This window comes from Numenius arquata, chromosome 1 (genome assembly GCF_964106895.1).
Source record: "Numenius arquata chromosome 1, bNumArq3.hap1.1, whole genome shotgun sequence".
NCBI lineage: Eukaryota > Metazoa > Chordata > Aves > Charadriiformes > Scolopacidae > Numenius > Numenius arquata.
The window spans coordinates 122,533,491-122,555,193 of record NC_133576.1 but is presented as its reverse complement, the minus strand read 5'-3'; the positions used below and the strand labels follow the sequence as shown (position 1 = coordinate 122,555,193).

The 21,703-nt window shown below is 46.1% G+C and overlaps 1 protein-coding gene across 1 annotated transcript in view; it reads right to left on the bottom strand.

Moving 5' to 3' along the window:
- Positions 1-18,467: 18,467 nt before the first annotated feature.
- ARHGAP20 (Rho GTPase activating protein 20) overlaps positions 18,468-21,703 on the bottom strand; it is a 60,543-nt gene continuing 57,307 nt past the window's right edge. Inside the window, exons 15-16 of the mRNA XM_074154603.1 lie at positions 21,139-21,250; positions 18,468-19,528 (exon numbers count right to left, since the gene is read on the bottom strand). Of these exons, the coding sequence (XP_074010704.1) occupies positions 18,468-19,528; positions 21,139-21,250 (1,173 nt within the window). The remainder of the gene's footprint in view (positions 19,529-21,138; positions 21,251-21,703) is intronic.

The following is a 21,703-nucleotide window of genomic DNA, read 5'->3' as shown; positions in this document are numbered from 1 at the left end:
GCTCTAAGAAAAGTTATTTCAAGGTATGATCTTTCAGCTAAGTTGTAATTATCCAACATTTTTCAAGATATACCCAGAAGGAGGAGAAAAAGTATGATCTTGGGTGGGAAGATGGATCTTTTTGTTTTCCCGTCAGTCTGCATGAAGTATGTAAATACTCAGATGCTATCATTTGTCTTGGGAAATTAAGGAAATTTAAAGTGGGAGGATTAGAGACATTTTTAATCACCCCTGGCTCTGCATCCAAGGATTTTTTCCATGATTCATCTTTATCATGGGCAAGGATCTTCTCTGCTGGACCTCAGAGGGTGCAAACCCCACAGCTGTGGCTGCATCCCTGCAACTACGTGTTTGCCACCACTGAAGGGCTGACTCCTGATCTCTCCATTTGTGGATCTTGGGCTGCTTTCCTTGTCTGCACCTAGAGGGTTTGACACCATGCACCTCTGCTCCTGGGGCTGTGTAACCTCTCCCTGCCTGCACTGCCTGGCCATGCCCTGCCGGTCTGGGAGGCTGCAGCTCAGGGATGGTGCCCGGGCTCGCTGCCAGCCCTGTGGCCGCTAAGGCACCTACGCAAAGTACAGTAGTACACATGTCCCTCCAACACCTTCTGTCTGGCAAAGTCCGTAATGGTGACGCAGGATGAAGGGTGATCTGAGGGAGCCTTTACAGTTCATTTCTTTTTTTCTTTATTTTTTTAGAGGGGGTATTAGTGAAGGGTGATAGTCAGCTTAGATCCAGCCCAGCGCTTCACGACAGATTTTTCTGCTCCCTGGGGGTTTGCAGTGCCTGGATGTGGTTTAGGGTGGTTTTACATCTTATATTTGATGGATCTCTATGTTCAAAATATTTACTAATCCCAGCTTTATCAGGGACTACGCAACCAGGTGCCTTAATACATCCTGTCTGCTTAATCTTTGTCATTCAAATGGAATTTGAAGATCCACCCAAATTGACCCATAATCTCTTGTTTTGTACAGTGAGCATTTTCAATTTATTTGTGAGATGAGTGTGTGTGTGCTGCTTTCTTGTTCTCCAGGTTAGGACAGTCACCTTCACAACAGAGACTCTTTTTGTCTTGGGAAATGATCTTTGGAAGGTGTCCTCAGAGCATATAAATACAAAATAGAAATGTGTCATTTATTTGTCAGGCCAAACATCAAGCAGGGAATAAAAAGGCAATACAGTAACTGTATTATTTAAATTTATTTAGTGGGTAATGCTGATGAGTAGTGAGGACATTATTAGAAAGCTTTTGTTACAGGCAAGGATAAAAATAGAATTAATAGCTCCCGCAGGCAATTACTCTTAAAAATCATGGCTTGTTCCCTGTCTCAGAAGCTCAGTGGGATGATGGAGCTTCTGTGTGGGGCCAGAAAGAACAAACATGAGAAAACATGACCCTGGCCCTTGCTCCATGCCAGGTTTCTCCCGGAGAAATTCCCCCCACCCACTCACACCTCTACAGGATCAGGAGATGATCACCCCTAGGCAGCTTGAGGGGTTCAAAGGACACCTACGCACGCAGTAGCCATCTCAGTAGTTCAAAGCAGGGTTTACATGGTCGGTGGTGGCTGCTGCTGCCAAGGTGTGGGCTGCAGTGCTCCTGCCAAAGGAGCTCTGGCTTTAGGCAGCCTCGGGGATGTGCAACGTACAAAACCCCTCCTACTCTGCCCCACAACACCCAGAACACTTCTGGGGGTTTGTGACTACCCTTCAGTGCCTTCAGACAGTAAACCAGAGGTATCTATGCCTAGAGCCGGTCCTTCTAAATCCCACCGAAAATGGGATTTAGCCTAAATTCCACCGAAAGGTACCCAAATTCCCCCAAAATCCTAGAGAACCACTTAGCTTCCTGATTAGCCCTAAGCGACATGACATCTACTTCAGGAGACATCTCCTTGCTTGAACTTCAATTTCCTTGTGCCAAAAGCGGGTGGTGGGTGAACTCTGGGATGCCCTGCTCCAGGGAAGGGGGTGGTCCTCTCTCACCTACCTTTACTGTAGTCCACAGGGTTGCCTGTAACTCTGAAAAAGCCTCTCATCTTTTTAACAGCAGTCAGCTATTTTCCTTAAGGGGTGGGAGGAGTGAATCCCAAGGAGGTGTTTTGCTATTCATTGCCTGCACAGTGAATGACAAGGGGTAGCACCTAACACAGCTGGTCTAAATTGCTCTCTGAAGGCACCTGAGCTCAGTGTATGGTGAACAGAGAGCAGCAGAGGCTTAACTTCACTCTGGAAACTGAGTCCTCACTGACTGTGTGGGAGCTTTGATGTCATGGTACCACTTGGTTGTACTTGGAGGTGCCTTCTGATGTAGCTCCATCCACCTGGCAGTCAGGTGGTGGGACTAAACCAGTGGCTAAGGCTCCTTTTTGGGTGGAGAAGGAGGCATTCATTTCATCATGAAGAACAGCTTGAGGTGGGAGGAGACACCTCTGAATTATCTATCCTTCAGCTGCAGAAGAGCCCAGCACCAATCTCACAGTAATTCTCAGATGGCTAAAATCTCACCTGGGCTTTAGGAGAGTAGGTCATCCCCTTCTTCAGTTCGTAGCCTAAAATTCAGGCACAAATAGGCATAAGGTAGATGCCCAATTTGCATGTAAATTACTTGGTTCTACAACGAGGAGAAAGCAACAGCTGTGTTTTGAAACTCCCTGCAAGAAGCCTGTTCTTTTTCTCTGCTGGATGTGTTTTGCATGTTTACTGGTTAAACGTAAAGGCCATAACTAGCTCTTCTTTGGAACAACAAAATGAGTAATCATTATGGAGTTGTGAGTAATCACTGAGGACTGGGAGTCTCCTGTATCATTAAGGTCAGTTCCTGGGCAGTCAGGAATGTCCTATGTCTCCACCGTGGCCCCTGGGGCTGTGGTGGATGGCAGGCCCCTGCTTTGCACCACTTCCTTAGGCAGGATTTTCAGTAAAAAGAGTGCAGGTGGCTCAGAAGAAAATCTGACAAGTTTGCGACCAGATGGTCTGAAAAATGTGGAAATTATGGATACACACACTATCCCACAGTCCTCATTAGGTCACCGACCTAATGGTGGTAACTTCGGCAACTTTGGCTCATTTGTATTGCAGTTCATATCCCTTCAATTACTGTGCACACCTTGTACTGAGCCGCGGGTTCTCCTGCCGTTACTCCCTGCTCTGTTCTCTCCTGTCCTGCCCTCAGTGAGCTCTTTTAGTCTTTTCCCTTTTGTAAATGCCTAGTCCCCACAGATAATGAGTCATGTTAGGAAAGACCTCTCTGCTAGATGGGTGAACATCACCCCTGTCCTATACATGGGGGCTGACCGGCATCACCTCAGGTTTAAATAGAAAGGGGTTAAGAAAGTCTGGCACCCGTAAAGTCAGTGGAGCTGGGACAGGGGCACACACCTCCCCCCCCCACCCCCGCCCAGTTGCTGCCCCTGAGCTGCTTTCCCCAGGTGTTAATGAGCACAGAAACAACTTGGCCTACAGTCCCACAGCCACCCTGAGAGGGGGAAATGGGCTCTTGGCCTAACGAGGGGACAGGCTGAGAGAATGGCAGCTCAATTTTTTGTTAGCTTACGGCAGACAGAGGGAAAGCCAGAGATTTGTTCAGCTAACTCTCCAGCCAGAAGACAGTGCGTTTTTTTCTGGAGGAAAGGATCTGAGAAATACAAATAAATTAGATTGATGCAGTTTAGTTAAGGGCATGTTATAGGAGCATTTGACATTTTCCCTGGAATTATTTTCTTTTAGAAAATGAGACTTTTTGCAGTTACAAGAACTGGCAGGCAGAGGAGTGAGCGGCTGTGCCTTCACTGCTGGCTGTTTCCTCTGGCACAGCTGTACCACACCAGCTATGGCACCAGCTCTTCCTCCCTTTCCCTTTCCCTTTCCCTTTCCCTTTCCCTTTCCCTTTCCCTTTCCCTTTCCCTTTCCCTTTCCCCAAACAGCACTGGGGGAACAGCACTTTTCCCAAACAACACAGATATTTCCCCAAATAATCCTGGGTGGGGAGCTGTTGAGTACAACTTGCAATGAAAATGTCTTTCCTGACACCCTTTGACAACACCTAAGCAAAGGAGCTCCAAAATAGAAAGGAAAAATAGTGCATCATCTCAAGAAGGAGTATTATGAGGCAACATCCCTATTTCTGCCGCACGTTAGCATCAGTTCCCCCTCCCTGATGTCTGAGCACAGCAGCACCACAGTGAAGTGTTCTCTTTTCTTATGTCATGCTGAAGTCCAAAGCTGTGCAATGAACTTCTTTAAAATAAATACAGCTTTAGAGAAAAACATGAGATGGATCCAGTCATTCAGCTCCTTCAGCTGCAAGGCAGCTTTGCCTGGAGCCTGCTCATGAATCGGGGCCATGGGCATCATTCCTGAGATGTCCCTACAGCTCTGCGGGATGTGTGGCGTGGCTGGGACGGGTGCCCTGTGCCCTCAGGCCAGCACGTTGGGTCGAGGTGGGACCCGGTGCTCAGCACGCCACTTGCTCTGGAGCAGGAACCTGCTGGGAGCCCACGTGGTCACAGAAACAATGGAGGGGCTTGAAGACCCCTCAGGAGATAGCTGTGAGTACAGCAAATGGGGGTGCTCAGTGGGAGAAGAGCTATGGCCCCATCTCGAGCTGGGCTACGGTTATCTGTGCCTCATGGCTCATGAGAACGACTCCTCCAATAATTATTCCTAAAGGAAGCTGCTGAATGGAGAGCTCTGACCTTCGTGTTTTAGAGCATTGTGAGATCAGCTTGCTTCGCTCTCCTCGTCTGAGCTAATTTCTCTGGCGCAGAGAGATGCTTGCTCTTCTTGCCCCGTTAGATGCTGTTTGGTGCGTCACTGGCTGCTGAGGGTGCAGACTAATGGTCATTGGTGAAACATTTCCTCAATGGTCTAATTAAGGAGGAAGAGTTCATTTGACTAGATAGAATTAATTAATAGGGCCCGAGCCACTGTTGTGGTGGAAAGTTCTCCGTAACATCCGTGAGAGGGGGAGTAATGATGGTTTTGGGAGCAGAGCAGCTATCCTTGACTGAGCCCACACGTGCTGGCTGTGAGCCTTTCCCTCTCCTGCTAAACTCTGCCCAATTCAAACACAGATAGAAATTTGAAAAACAATATTATTTTATTCCGAAAAATCTACTGTGAAAAATACTTCTTGTCTGGCTTTTCTGCCGCCTTCTTAATTTCTCACTCTGAGAGTCCCCTGGATAAAAGGAGGTGGAGGAGGCTATAGGTGATCTATACCATGACTTTTGATGCCAAGCAGCATGGCATGCTTACTGCAAACAGGGGAGATATGTCATGGACAAACAGCTGAATTTGGAGAGCAGTCTAAATTCAAAATGACCTGATGACACTTGAGTAGTAATAAGACATCCAGAAGATGATGTTCAGCCACGAGAGGCTGTAGGACATCCAGGGCTGGACCACAGCAAAGGAGGACTAGCTGACCATCTTGCACTCAGGGCAGAGAGCCAGGCCTTTTTCTCTGGCTATATCCTAGCAAGATATTTCTTCAATTAAAAACGGAACATCTCCCTCTCCTGCCTTTGTCGGGGTGTTTCTCCAGATCCAGGATCGCTGATGGCTCTGTTCCCCACTGAGCCACCTGCGTCCTCCTCCCAGCAGAGTGCTCAGGCTGCAAAGCCTTGGAGGCTTCTCAACAAACAGGAAAGTTGAAGGAAATCACTTGGAATTAAATGGAACACTTAATTTGACTTGAGATATTTAATGTCTGTCTTTCTTCTTGGCTTTTCTAAAAGCTTGTCATAAATTGAAGCAAAATCTAAGGTAGAATTTCATTTTGTATTTTTCATCTAAAATGTCAGAAGAAAATGTGGACTTTCATGGATAAAGGAAACAGGACTTCAGCACTTTTTTAAACGGAAACAGTTAAGCAAGATTGATGTGTATTTACAAAATGTTTCAATATAATGTAAACCCTTGCCTTCCAACAGAAAAATATTTTGGCCAAAAGTCTCCACCCAGTTTTGTTCCTGATCCACAACATCACCTGCAAAGAGCATGGTGTAACTGCTGAAGACAAGCTCTGGAAACACTCAACACAAGCCCTATATCTCCCTTTTTCTTGCAAAGAGCTGCTTTCTGGTCACTACTGCATCAGTAATCATAATTGCCAATATTACCAAGAATTTGCATTTCTGGTTATCCTAAAGCTTGGTATTTCAAATGAGAGCCTTCAGAGAACTAATTAGCACACAGGCTCATTAAATGCTAAAAAATGCTCTCGCTGATGAGGTAGATGGAGCATCCAGGCCGTTAACCCATTTCCCAAGGGCATCTCTGCTTCCTTAGGATTTATTCAGAGCGATCTGAGTCCTTTCAGCTGCACACACTCAGGGAATGCCAGTTTATACCATCTACTGGTCTTGGCATCAGCACGGGGAGGCCTGGGTGCTGCCCCATGGCTGTCCGAGCGGGGCAGGATCCCCGGCACAGCCCAGCCATGGGGACAAGGAGGCGGCGGGTCCCCTGGATCATCCCTCCCCAAGAGCCATCAACTTGCTCCAGCTCCAGCACAGGGATGGGGCTGCCAAAAATGCTGCAGGGAACCGTGCTCAGCCTGCAGCCAGCCTGTGTCTGCGGGGAGAGAGAAAAGCGGAGGGAAATTATAGCAGCTCTGGGCTCACGTTCTCCTCTTACTCTGTCTCAGAACCTAAAGAAATGGCTGTGGCTCTGTGTGGAAGTTAATTAACGATCGTAAATAATATTCCTTTGTGCTAGGAGTGAATAGCGCCCTTTATTTGGGGATCTCAGCGTGCTTAATGCTCTGTATTTAATTCGGCTTCACAGCAAAAGCTAGCTGAATTATTCATTGCAAATAAATTATCTGAAGAATACAGTCTTTTTTTTTTTTTTTTTTTTGTGCTGCCTGAGAGCCCAGCCTGCTTTCTTTGATGCCCTTTTCCATAGCCAGCAGTGTCTCTGCAACAATTTGTGCAACCGACCCACAGCGCACAGCTCGTTGTGCTGTTTGCTAATTGTGAGAGTGTGTGTGCACGTGTCGGGGGCGGCAGGAGGAGGGCGACAGCCTCCGGGTCCTGCTGATGCTCTGAACAAACCTTTGAATGGGAGACAAAGCAATAACTAATGCCAAGCATGTTCCTCAGCTGTGCACACAGATGAATACACACATATGCATATGTATATGTAGCTTTTAGTACGCACACCAGTGTTCACAGAGTGCCCAGACTTCAGTTAAGACCAATCGCACATGGTAAGTCTACAAATAAGGGGTGCAAATGGCAGCCTTTTGGACTGATTTTGATATAAGGCTTAACGTAACCTACAAAACACATCCAGTTCCTCATATCCAGGCAAAGAGAAACCTCTCCCCCACACCCTCAACCAGTAAGAAACTCTGTATTGAAAAGCAGAGAGATTTAAATTACTCAAAGCGAGCATGAGCCCCATTGCTTCAGGAAAAGCAGCAGGCTGTACGTGACCTGGCCTCTTGAGGAGGACCAGATCCTACCATACGTAGGTTCAGACCTGTCCACATCTGGATCCCTCAGATGCCCTGGGCCTGGGGACTCTTTGGTTGTCATGTCAGCCAGCCCTTCATCAGCACTTTGGTGTGGGTGGCAGGTTTGAAACAAAGCCCCAGGAGGACCTTTTCATGCGGTGAAGCTCAGCAGTGAACTCGCTAATACCAGCAGGTTCGAGATGCCATAAACTGACATGGACCCAAAAAGCTTTTTGCCTGAGCCACCTACATGGAAATACATAGGCATGACTTGTGCAAGGAGACAAAGGCCATCACAGCTGGTCCCCCTCTCCCCTGGTCCCCACTGGCTGCTCCCAAAGAGGGAGATGGGAAGCAGAGCTGGTGCCAGCTCCAGTCCCAAGGCATCCTCCATGGATGGTCCCATCGCCAAGTCAGTGCTCACGACAGCACTGTCTTTACCTTCCCAGCTCCAGAAAGAGTTGCTGTTCTGTGAAATTTTGTCAAAAGCACTAATTTTGTCAGTATTTTGTGTATTTCTATGTGTTCATGAGCAATGAACCACCCAGATCTGGTGGCCATCAGTGAGCCTCTCAAGGACAGCTGCCCACAGGGGATGTTAGAGCTGGGCTGAACATGGAAATTCCCCAGCCAACAGCCAAAACACTGGGTACGTGGCAATAGGTCATTAAATCTCTAGTTTAAGTATCATGCCAAATGAACACATTGAAAATCATGACTCTCCAAGCTTTTAACACAAAACTTTTGCTTGCTGTTTTTCACTGTTGTTTTGTCTGTTTCTTTCTTTCAAAGAATAAGGTCACTTTTGTAAGAAGGGCTTGTTTTTCTGTTTAAAAAGATCGTTCTATGCAATTTTTTTTCTTCGGAAACAGCTAAGCTGACAGAAAAAGAAATCTTAGGTGCAATGTTTTTGTCAGTTCCTTGTGATCAATAACACCCACGTAAAAAAAGCTGAAATCAAACATCAGCAAGGGAACAGGCTGAATCCATAACATTTGGGCTGACCTATTTTGTAATCACATTTTCTGAGAGGAAAAATAAATCAAACTAATCCAGCCTCTGCCTCAAACCCAATGTGTTACCTTGAGTTTGTTGGGTGTTCGCCCAAACGCCCTCCAAGGGCCGAGTGAGGAAAGCACTCAGACACCTTGGCTGGGGTCCAGCAGGGACTTGATGCTCCGGAGATGGCAGGAGACAGGTTTCTCCATCCTGGGAATGAGCCTCCTAAACGTGCTTCATTCCCAAAGTCCCTTTTCATTACACCCCTGTAGGATGTGAGATATTTTCATTTTTGTTTTGACTTGCAGATCTGTGGTAATTCGTGGTAAAATGGTTGCGCTTCTCCCCATGGCCTCGTTTGCTGGAACCAACTCCCAACTTGCTGGGTCTGGCACATGCAGCCATGTTGTGGAGTTGAGTTATTCCAGTGTCACTTGGGTAGGAGATCAGAGGACAAGAGACTGGTAGAAATAAAAACAGGGTGTTTCCAACCACAAAAGGGCTGTGAGCTCTTCAAGGTGACAAGCATGGTATCAGAGCCACTTTGTCGTGAAAATACAAGAAATATCAGGGGCTGGTGGTTTACACCGCTATTAACTGATGGCACCAGGTGTGATGGACACTCTCGTCTACGAGGTAGATGATCCACAAGCCGCAAGACAGGTTATCCCTCCAAGGGTAGGATCTAGTTATAGAGTCATAGAATGGTTAGAGTTGGAAGGGACCTTAAAGCTCATCTAGTTCCAACACCCCTGCCATGGGCAGGGACACCTCCCACTAGAGCAGGTTGCTCAAAGCCCCATCCAGCCTGGTCTTGAACACTTCCAGGGACAGGGCATCCACAACTTCTCTGGGCAGGTCCCTCCAGTGGATGAGACTTATTATTTATTCATGATTTTGGGAGACTAATGAGTCATTCCTCCCACAACTAGTGCCACGTTCCCTCTGTAGCCATGGGGAGAAGAAAGTTGCCTTAAAGATCCTTGGAGAGAGCCCACGTCTGCTGAGTTGAGGTGTCTAAATATACGTGGGGAGGATAGACCAGGGTAGGGTAGGTCAGTTTCCCCTTACTTCCTGGATAGACCAGTTCTCCTTTACGTCCTACATGGACCATACATCTAAAGTACAGCCAGGAAATAGCCCTGGGGAAGGGGATTGAGCTCCCAAGGTCTTGTGGCAGGGTCTAACAGTGATGTGGATGCAGCCTACCTGTGTGCTGGCTCCTGGTCTGATGCTCTTTCCTGGAGGAATTGTCACCAGCAGAGAGATTATTTCCTTTTTTTTTTAGAAAACAATTTAGAAGAAGGTGCTTTTTAACTGTTTCTCTGTTGCAAACAAGCAGCAAAAGGGCTTCTGGAATGCTTCAAAGATGGAGAAGCAGATCAATGTTTGTTCTGGATATGGATCCAGTCTTCAAGTGTTCCTGTCCTGCTCTGGAGGGCTGTCCTTTCCCTGTCCCTCCCTGGGAGATATTTCACAGCCCAGCTGGGGACCCAGACCCGAACAGCAGAGAGGTGCCGTCCACTGTGTTTGGGAGCTCCATTGTAATAAACCCCAATAAAATAAATTTATTTTAAAGTAAGTAAGTTTCAGGGCCTGATTCTGCACCGGAGAGAAGAAAATCAGATTTGAGAGCAACGATCTCTTTATGAGATGCAAGCCTCTGCATTCCTAACAGAAAGCCGAGTAAATTCATATTGGGCCAGTATTAAGGCTATAAACACCTTGAAGTGATGGGCCTGGACTAACTACCCATTTTACAATGGGACCTGCTCTGCACTGGCATCGTGTGGGTCTCCTGACCATGAGGCAGGGCTGGGATTTTGTTCACAGACACCCATTTGCAGAGTTGTGGCTTTTATGGCTTTTTTGAAGGTGAGAAAAGTGTAGAATTTACATAGTAAAAATTCTTGGCAAAGTTGGAGCCTCCAGTTTCTGTGTAATAAACCAATTACTATGCTGTTGAATTTACACACCTCAGACAAGTATATTGTAAATTCATATCCCAAGGTGAAAAATGCAAAAAATTCAGACTTTGGCTTTGCCAAACATTTTATTAGACAAATTCTTCATTTCTTTATAAAATCTGGACAGAACGCATAAGTACCAAATATTTTTTCTTAGTTCCTACACAATGGAAAAATATTTTTTTTCTACTTTATAAAATAATAGATAGATCTCTGTAATAGAAATTAAAATTGTAAATGGAAACTTGGTAGGGAGCAATTTTTCCAGCAATGTGGGAACATCTGGTATGGTTTCAAATTTATTTAGAAAATAGGCACGTGGGCTCCAGACCAGTAAGGAATTTAAGCATATAAACAATCTTATTGGACTTCTCTGGTTCTATTTATGCATTTCAGGTAAGCCTAAGCCCAGACACTCTGCTAAAGTTGACCTTCCGGACTCCTCATGCTATCTCTGCATGAAAAATATGATGTCATTCAGGTGCTGCACATTTCTGCAAGTATCTGGATATTTGGTAGAGGAGTAGCAATGCCATGGAAGTATTCAGATGAGCCTGAGCAACAAAGAGCATCTTAAAATGCCAACCATCCCTGGAGACCAAGTTCGGCTCAAAAAGTTGACTTTGGGGTATGGACTTCCTTGGATGTCTGGTCACCTCAGGTTCCTTGAGTCTAAAGGTGCTTGTGAACATGGGATGGTGGTGTCAGACGTCTCTTTTGACAGCACCTGAGTGCAGCCCTGCCTCCTTCCTATCATCAACACCAAGCCAGCCCCCAAGCTCTGCTAGGAGAACAGGTCGTCTTGGTGCTAGGAGAACAGGTCGTCTTGGTGCTTCCAGTGGTTTGTTCAGGTAAAATGTTTTAAGTAGGCTGCTTGCATTAACAAAGCTGCTATTGCCTGGTGTGATGTCAGGGGTCCACACGAGGAGGTCCCTGTAGCAACTGACCCCTTGGTGGCTCCAGCCGGATCTGGGGCAAATCATCTCTCTCCCATGCTAAGTCCTTGCAATACATTTTACACCACATCTTTTGTGCAAGCTGCTAGTGAAACGCTCACTGATAGAAAATGGGTCTCTCCAGTAGCTGGGTTTAGCTACTCCATCTGCCCCAGAGCAGCCTCAGGCCCCAGTTTCCCCAGTGCCGGCACCGGCACCTCCAGCCCTGGAGGCTCGTGGTCCCGCTCCAGGTGCCGGCACGTGGCTCTCCTGGTGCGGCCCAACCGTCTGGCCTGAAGGGTGCTGGGGGTCTCTCACACAGGCTCAGAACAGAGGGTGTGCCCACACAGAAGTTGAATGGAAAGAATGTGAGAGTAATTAGTAGTAGTAGTAGTAATAAATAATTATTCTTGTTATGATGTAGGAATATTTGGTCACACTGCAGGATAGACCATGGTGATCAGATGCAGAGCTTGGTCAGAGGAGTGTACTGACCAGCCAGGTGTTACCCAGAACCAGCTACTTCTGTCCCCTTTCCCCTCTGTCTTCTCACACTGGTTCCTCCCCAGTCCACCTTGATCCCTCCCTTTCCCTGCCTTTGATCCTTCCTCTAAACGTCCCATGACAAGTCTTGCAAAGTCTCACAATCCCCTTAAAACACCTCGTAACAGGTTGGACAACGTCCCCAAATGCTTTTCCCCCACAGCCCTCCTTGAATCCCCCACCCCAGCAGGGGCTCACCCTGGTCAGCCTGGGGAGGGAGAGGCCCCACTGGTTCCTTGGTGGGGTTCAACCAGGGACCATGAGCTGACCGCTCTCCTCCGACAGTCCCAGGGAGCAGGCACAAGTGGGTGCCTTGAGTCCTCTAACCCCTGGGAGGTCCTCATGCTCCCGGGGCCAGGCTTTAACTACCAGTGGGTGCCCATCACAGGTCACTCTGACTTCATTAGCCCTTACCGTGGGGGCTCGTTGTCTAAACCCTCAGCAGAGTTCATGTAGCCCCAGCTGTGCATGTTGGCAGTGTGGTTCTGTCCCTTCCTTCCCTCCTTGGCTGACAGGCCACCCACCACCCCCTGCCCATCCCAGCCCCCGGGGCAGCAGGAAACCCTGTAGAACCTCTCCCTACCCAGGAGGAGAAGGAGGAGGAAGAGGAGAAGGGGGACAGTCTTGCCTTAAATGGTCATATCAGAATTACAGCTGCATCTGAGAGCAGTTTCGTAGCAGGTTGACAGAAATAGTTTGTGACAAGAGAATCAAGTGCAGAGAAATAATTTCTGTATTGAAAACACCTCTCCTATGTCGGGTCACTGAATGGCTAAATTCTGAAATATTTAACTTAATGCAACTGGCAGCAGCTACCGGAGTACTTGTCCTCGAGGAACTGCTGACATTTGCGGTGAAGCCTCTACGAAACCCAGACAAAATAAGGCCTGAAGCAAACCTAGTATGAAGGAAAAATGACTACGGAGTGTGCTGTACATATTTATAAAACACAAGTGATGCCCAAAACCTTTAGGTCCTGTGTGGCAATCGTGTCCTAAGAGAAATATTCAACACCTTTAACCAAAGAGTCTTCCCCTTTGGACAGGAGCGGGTCAATTAGTTTAGCTTGACAGTGGTCTCAATGCGGAGATGTTGGTAACTAATCTTGAGAGTAAGTGAAATCACGCGAGCGCTTCTGTGAATGGGAGAGCTGGCTCGCTTCCCTTGGTGTTTATGTAGGGCTCCCTTTAGCCAGCAGACATCATGCTCCACCGCCTCTTACACTTGGCAGGAGGGAAGGACTTCCAAGGGGAAGTGGCCTTGCACAAATGCCAAGGACGAGGCTCAATGCGGCCTCTCGTTCGGCCTCTTCCTGCAACAGCCCTTGGCGAGGAAAAAGTGTGGCCGGTGCCTCTAGAAGATTCCTCGAAATGCTGTGCGTGCATGAGGATGTGCAGTGGTGTCACCAAGGCTATCTCCTTGCACCTATTCAGGTATTTTGAATCCAGGAGATGGAGAGATGGGGAGGGAAAACCTCTTATCATAATCTCTGCTCCTAGTATAAAAGTGAGCCTGAAGATTGGGTGTGGGACTACAGATGATGCTGGTTTCTTAGACATTTTCTGTGTTGTTTAAAAAATCATCATCATCATAATCTGCTCTAAAAGATTTTATTTAGCTGCCTGAGTCAGCTACCTTTTGCTAAATTTCCCCAGCCATGGAGAATAGCAGTGAATTACTGGGGTATTGACTTCCTTCTTCCAGACATGAGCTACATGGATGTGCAATCCTATGTCAGGAGGCTGGACCAGAGGCCTCCTGAGGTCTCTTCCAGCTGTAATTATCCTGTGCTCCTGTAGTTTTATGGATGAAAATGAGAAGAGGTTGATTTGTTCAGCTCATTGATGTTGTCTTGGATGTGCTGTAGATGCACAGGTCAGCCTGCAAGGCCTGTGAAGCAAGTCTGCGTGTCTGGGTCATGGCAGCCTCAACGTGTGCATGTATGTATGAGTGCACATGTGTGTGTGCTTCCCAAAAGCACTGAACACCTCCTGATCTCTCAGCCTCTGTCATGTCTGCTTATGCATGGATCAACAGTTATAGAATCATAGAACAAAAGGGTTGGAAGGTACCTTTAAAGGTAATCTATTCCACCCTCCTTGCAATGAGCAGGGACATCTCCAACTAGATCAGGTTGCTCAGAGCCCTGTCCAACCTGACATTGAACGTCTCCAGGGATGGGGCATCTACCACCTCTCTGGGAAACCATTTCCGACCTGTTATGTCTAGGCACAGTCATGGGAGGGGGTTGTGGATGTGGTAGAAAGTTAAATAACAGCTCTGCATTACCAAGCAACCTGGTTAGCAAGTTCCCCACCCAAAGTAGGTTGTAACAAACCCAGGGCTGTCAGCCGGTTCCACCTTGCTCCTTGTACAGCAGCACAGTTGTCCAGGTCCCACACATGCAGCACCTCGTCCCGTGCTGGGCACTGTGCAAACACCGGCAATCATCAGCCTGTCCAGGAGCAGAGCTGGAAATGAGTTGTTGGCCATCAGGTCCTGAAGCCACTTATGAACTCAGAGCAAGAAAGGAGCTGGACCAACAGGTATTAACAGAAGTCTGGTGATTTGAAGGCATGGATAGAGAGGAACCTTCAATTTAAATGTCAAGCTTCAGCCCCAGGACCTATAACCTATTTTGCTTGAACTCTACAAACTGGTTTAAGCAGAGAATAGATGGGACATATCTTCCCGCGTCCTGAATTGGATTGTGCTGGAGAGATAAGGCTTGCAGGGATGAAGCAATAGTATTCACGAGACCGATGGAGAAAAATGGAAAAGCTCAACAAAAAAACAAAAAAACAAACAACAAAAAACAAACAAACAAACAAAAAAACCCACTAAAAAACCTCAATGATGAAATTTCAGGCACATACACCTTTTGCCAGGGCTAAAAAAAAAAAAAAGGCAAAAACTTTCAATGCAGGTTGAGAACAAATTGCTCTAAATTTGCATTATATTAATCTCTGAAATTACCTGAAAGGAATGATGGTTAGTACTTATGAAAGAGAGGCAGGATGCTCATTAACGATGAGACCATGAACCCCTGCGGGACAGAAAGTCCAAGTGAGAGAGGTAATTTGTCATTTTGCTTCATTTTGTGTGCTTGACAGCAGTGAATGAGGAGTCACTGCCACTGTTCCTTCCCCAAGTCAGCCATTTTTCATTATATTATTTTTCTGTGAGGTTTTGCTGCACCAGGAAAGAGGAAACATCTCACTTCCCATTTGTCCCTAAAACTCGTGCACCTCTTCCAAAGCGGCCACTCTCTGCTGCCAGTCAAGGCAGGCGGGTGGCTGGGGAAGACCTGGTGTCCTGTGGTGGCCGGGACCTAGGCAGGACCTCAGCGCTTGGGACAGGAAGAGGCGCTCAGCCACCCTTACCCCAGCACCTTCTCACAGGCCATCAGCAAACATGATAACAAAAAAGTTTAAAAACTTTCTTTTTAATATTCCTTGGACCAGACATCCCAGCCCAGCCCGTTGGGGTGCCCAGGGGAAGGGAGAGCAGGGACATGAAGTATTGGCCTCCCAACAAGAGTGTACCTCAAGCTGCCGCTTACTGCAGCCTTCAGGGTCGCATCCGACACTCTGAAAACGTTCAATATAATTAATTTTGGACCTTAGCAGCATTTAATTCCTCCAGCGAGGGGCTGCAGACAGTGATCTTCCCCATTAGCGCTCTGGTTTTTGTGTGATTGTGGCAGACCATGCCTCGCCCAGCAGCGGGGTGTACATCTTCTAAGACAGAAAGGCATCTTAAATGGTGCTGGGTCCACATCCAGCTTGTTCACCGCCCGCCTGAAGCCGACAGCGCTCCAGCATTAGCTACAGCCCAAACGCAGACACCTAATTTGTTTCACATCGAAGCCCTCTTGGATATACTTTTACTTCAGACAAGCAGAGATAAATGACTTGCTGGAAGATATCATTTGTAGGACAGAACATTTATATTGCAGTGACTAGAGGTTTTTCTAAAGCTTTATTATTGTTGCAATGAATCAGCATTTGCTACTTGATGTAATCTTGGCAGCGCGGCAATATGCTTTTTACCATTTCGAAAAGAAATGCAGAGTAGCTGTTTTCTTTCAAAATAGCATCTTTTTTTTTTGCCTTTTTTCAAGGAGGTGCATATGTAGGGCTATTAGGTGACAGATCTCAAAACACATACAAAGGATTCTACCTTTGGAAGGTGACTATTACAGATCAGATTCTGCGTATTACTGCATTTTTATTAAAATAGCCAAATATGAAAAATATGAGAAAGAACAAGTTGCAGTGAAGTCTTTGAGCCTGCACATACCTGTACGCGCTGGTGTAGGGCTAAAGTGCTTCATGGTTGATTGCATTACGTGGGTCTCCACAAATGCAGCTCTGCCTAAAGATACATTTGCAGGATTAGAGCCCAAAATAATAACCCTCTGATTCTGTATTTTCAAGTATGGGTATTTCTAACTTTGTTAATGCACATCCTCCCCCTTCCAAATCATAGAATCATAGAATGGTTAGAGTTGGAAGGGATCTTAAAGACCATCTAGTTCCAACCCCCCTGCCATGGGCAGGGACACCTCCACTAGAGCAGGTTGTTCAAAGCCCCGTCCAGCCTGGCCTTGAACACTTCCAGGGATGGGGCATCCACAACTTCCCTGGGCAACCTGTTCCAGTGTCTCACCACCCTCACTGTAAAGAATTTCTTCCTAATATCTAATCTAAATCTCCCCTCTTTCAGTTTAAAACCATTACCCCTCACCCTATCACTCCACTCCCTGATATAGAGTCCCTCCCCATCTCTCCTGTAGGCCCAGGAGAGCCTGGGAGTGTCCATTCTGCTGGAGAGTGTCCATCCTGACGGATACAGGGCTAAAACCTTTCATGCTGATAATACGTGGAAATGGCGTAGCACACTAGGCCGTGTCTACACTCGTCAGAAACGCGCAGTGATTGAGGAGCACAGGGACCTTTCCCAGAGTGAAGTTCAGCAGAGCAGGGTCTGAAACTCTGGAAATGACCGGTATTAACCGGGGTGGGGGAGGGATTTTGGAAATGAAAAGTGAATTAATGAATCTATGCAATCTCAGAAGCGCTGTGTGCACGCACGCATGCCCAGATGTGTCCGCTTTGGCCCTGCCATTCCTTCTTGCATTCTCTATAACCCCACTAATACTAAAGAGTTAATCTTGCTCTCATCCAGTGCCTCGCTCCCCTCCTCTCCTTGCTCCCAACCCTAATATCTATCACCCGAAAAGATCTCTTTGCACCTCTGTATCAACTGTATCCCCACCTCCATGTTACCTTCACCCCATTCACTGAAAACACCCTCCTCTCTCTAGCGGAAGAGCAAAAGGGTAGGAATTCGTGTGAATGTTACCAAATTTACACAAGTGACTGAGATGATGACACACAGCATGAATGATGCCACCCAAAGAGGAGGAAAAACGCTGCCGTCCTTCCTCACACTGCCCTTGGCAGGGGCATCACCGGGAGTTTTGCTTCAGCAACAGCTTGTAGAACTGACATCTAAAAAAATTACACGGCATATAAATGCAATTTATGACATAACAAATAATATTTAATATATATAGCATTGAATGCATACACATCAATACCAGTGCTGTAACAACAAAACAGAACTCGTAAAATTAGCAGCAGTTTTTTGCAAGTACAAAAATACACGTTTTTTTTTTCAGAACATATATAATAGCAAAATTTATCAGGATATATTATACAAACTCAAAGCATTTAGATAATGCATTACTTTTAATATATTATATGATGTTTTAGATGCTGCATAATAAAATTACATGTGTTCTGCTTGCAATAATACATAATGCCATTTACAGCAATGTTAAGAAACTATTCACAACTTAAACACGAACAGAACAGCCAACGAAGCACAATAAATGAAACACACAGAGTCGCGAGGTGTTAGTTACAAGCTTCAGCGTTTCTCCTTACATATTTTTGAGCTTATTTTTTTCTTTCTTTTTGCCGTGTGAAAGAAATAACTACACCTATCGAACGTACCTCATAAACATACAGAAAACAATACACTTATTCCTTGGAGGACAACGAAGGTAATACCTATCAGTTTCAGAACAGTAGTATAATACCACAGTTATGGGATCTACGCTGACTTTTCACACTACAGCAAAACCACAAAGGACTGGGACTCACATCCGCAAGGCTCAACACACAAGTGGTCAAGGGGGGCGACCCAACAGGCCCCCCCCGCTGCCCTGGCAGGCTCAGAGAACAGGGCGCTGCTCTTCGGTACCTCCTGGGACCCTTCGAGATTTTCCGGAGTTTTCCGTCTGCTTGCTTTTTAGCAATTTTTATTATTCTTACAATGTTCTTGCAAAGCTTTATGTGGGAATATTACTCAGACAGTTTCCTAAAAAAGGAAAACCTGTGAATCTGGGGACTGCTCAATTAAATTTGAACAACCTGGATATTAAACTTAAAATGAACACACATTAATCCCAAAGGCATTTTCTTTATGGTGTTTATTTTAAGCATTAAGATTCCTCCGCAAAAAAAGCTTTGGTGAGTCTCTTCAAACTTTGGATTGCTGTAATGCTCTTCTAGACCTCCTCTTTGCCCTTGGATCATGAAGTCTGTCTCTTCCTACGACTTTCAGAGGTAATGGCTGAATGTCAGGCTTAATCAAATAGCCATCGACTCCGTCAGCAGGTTTCAGGGGCGCTGGCCGGCTGTTGGGCTCCACCAAGCCCCCCTCAGCCAAAGCGTCGGTAGGTTGTGGAGGTGGTGGCACCTTGGTGGGTGTAACCAAGTAGTCATCAGCCGCTTCAGCGGCAGTGTCTCCGTGTTTCTTTAGCGACTGAAAAGTGCTATCGAAAGGGGAGGAGGTTTCAGTTGGGGTAAACACAGATTGGTCTGAAAACTGAGAGAAAGCACTGTCCAGAGAGCTCATCGACGACACAGACGGAGATGTGGCAGGAGAAGACAGGCTAGAAGAGCTAAATCCTGAGCAAATATTTAATCCCTCTGGAGTTGGAGGCAGGAGGCAATGGGACAAGTCTTTCTTTTCAACGTTTTGGTTTGTGTTGTCACTTTTACCAACATTAATCCCTATAATCAAGCTCTGATTGATAAGCTTTTGACCTTCCATCTGCAATGACCGAAGCTGACGGAGATAGTCTTCATCTTCGTGAGACAGGACAATGTCACAGCTGGCTTTGCGTGTTGCCTTCTCATGACTGTCACCAATGCGGGCAAAGCTGGGGGCGAGGAGGCCAATCGCCGGCTCTGAGGAGCGCCTGTGTCTCCTCAAGGTTTTGAGAGTGCCTGAGGTAGCTGCTGAAGAGAAGCCCAGTGCATTGGAGCAGAGAGACTCATTCTCCGAGTTTTCTTGTGATGAAAACTTATGGTGTACGTCAACAGAAATCGTCAACTGTTTCGATTTGGTTTTACCCTGGATTTCATCCACCTCCGTCTGCTCCGAATCGCCATCGCTCAGAGTGAAGACAGACTCCCTGCTCCTGTTATCCTGATCTCGGTTCTTAATCCAGTCGCTGGAAGAGGAGTCAGCTTCATCGTTCGCCTCGTTTTCCAGGCTGTCGTAGGAAGAGTCATTCAGATGGAGGGAGGCAGCGTCTGCAAGGACAGACCAAGTGTTAACACATCAGCGACTGAACTACCCTGCCGACAAGCAGCTGCATTATTATCTTTCTTGGCAAGTATCCTTTACTTTCAAGAGCATTCGCTTTTTAAAGATGCTTCAAGCATAAATGCCAATAATTTCAGAAAAAAATTACTGTCTAATTTTGAAATGGAAAAACTGGAATGAATGCTAAGTTGCAGCTCAGTCAAGAAGCACAGGATAATGGCACAAATAAGGGTTAGGGTCTTTTGTGGTGGTGTTTTTTTGTAAAGTGGGGAACTTTAGTAATAGGTAATCCAGCTGTAAAACAATAATTTACATACAGTAGAATAAATCAGTAATTTATTGAATTTTTCTTTTCATTGTTGAATATTGAAAGCTACGTTTAACCTTTCTTTCCTTCTTTTAGACAAACGAAGAAAACAGGGCATACTTTGTGCTTTTATGGTCTTCCACAAATTACAATATTTTTAAGAGCAGCACTATGAAGAAAGTTCTAGTCTCAGTTTAAACAGTCACCTCATTTCCACCGAGCAGCGCACACCTGGGCCCTGTTCCGTATATGCGATAATTGGAATTACATTAAATCTCTTTTGCTCTGGGCTACGCTAAGCTGACTTATCTCACATTTGCAGCAAAGAGGGTTCACGCATGGGCAGTCACCCTGCCTGTCAGTCAGTGCGTGCCTGAAAACTCGCTCAGCTGCCGTCACCCACCCTGGGTCTGAGCTCCCAGTCCCAGCACATCCCAGCACAGCAGATCCCATGCGCTTCCACTCTTGGGGAGGAGGCAGGCCTCCCCAAGTTTCACTGGATTTCACTCAATTTCAGTGAATTTCACCGAAGGCAGATCATGAAGAATTTGGAACAGCCACACCGAGTCAGTCTGGCACGCCGGAGCAAGTGCTATCAACGCTTTCAGTATAGGCCAATAATGCCAAAATTTATTTTACAGAAACACTGCCTTAGGAATATTTTAAGGAGACACCCAAAACTCCAGTCAAAATCAGCATTGTCACAGGGCTGGAGAGAAAAAGAGCATTAATGATATTCTGGACTGCTCTGCCAACTGGTCTGTTGGACATTTTCAGTCTCCAGTTCCATGATTTTTCTGTGCTGGGAGCAAAATCCACATGTCCCACTGAAACTCTGAAGATCTCTCTTTTGATAATGAAGAATAGATGCTTTCAACCCTAATATAATGGTGTGACAGCTGCATTAGAACCACTGATTCCTGATATTCTGGGAAAACATAGGCTGGGGCAAAAATTGTAGACTTGAGAAGAAACCTCCAGATTTTTTTTCTTTCTTTTTCTTTCTTTTTTTTTTTTTTTTTTTTTTTTTTCCCTCCCCCCTGTTTTTTAACATAGTGGCTCATATTACTGGAATAGAAGCAAGGGATTCTTTGGGAGAGCATTTTGTGACACAGTTCAGGTCTATGATAAGTTGAATCAGCAATCATCAACAGTACTTTGGACAAAAGAAGAACAGCATTATCTGGCAACACCACATGAAGAGGGAACAGCAATCTTCCGCGGAATATACTGATCTTTTGCCTGGCTGAGTTCAGCTCTCTAACAGGATCTAAACATCACCTGTATTACCTGAGCTGTTCTCTCTCTTGCATGTCATCAGTATTTCTCCAAAGAGGGAGTTAATTTCCTCTCCAAAAATCCTGCAGCAATTCTCTGTAAGGAACTGTACCAGACTAGAAATCTGCAACAAAACAATGGGAGAGAGATGTCTTGTCAGATCTTCCGTTATTTCACTCGGGGCAAGCTCACCATACAGATGAGGAACAGGAGCAAATTGCCCATCCGTAATGTGCCCCCTGACAGCCAGGAACTTTTCTTCTGATCTCCTGGGCCCAAGGAAAACATCCAGGCCCAGCTAAAATGTCCCAGTATACATCCTGGTATATGTCTTTTCCATTTCTATTCTGTCCTGTTCCAAGGTCAGCACAACCTTTTCGATGAGAGAAGTACTTGGCTAATACACTGAGTATTGCTGTATGATCTCCCTCTCCTTCTTCCAGGAAGTTTGTGAGAATGGACAGATGAACATTTCTGGAGCCCTGATAAGAGAACAAGTCCTGATCTGAAGAGGTACTGACTGTTTTCATGTTTGTAATCAACAGCCTGGGTGAGCAGGATGAAGGTCAGTTTGGTT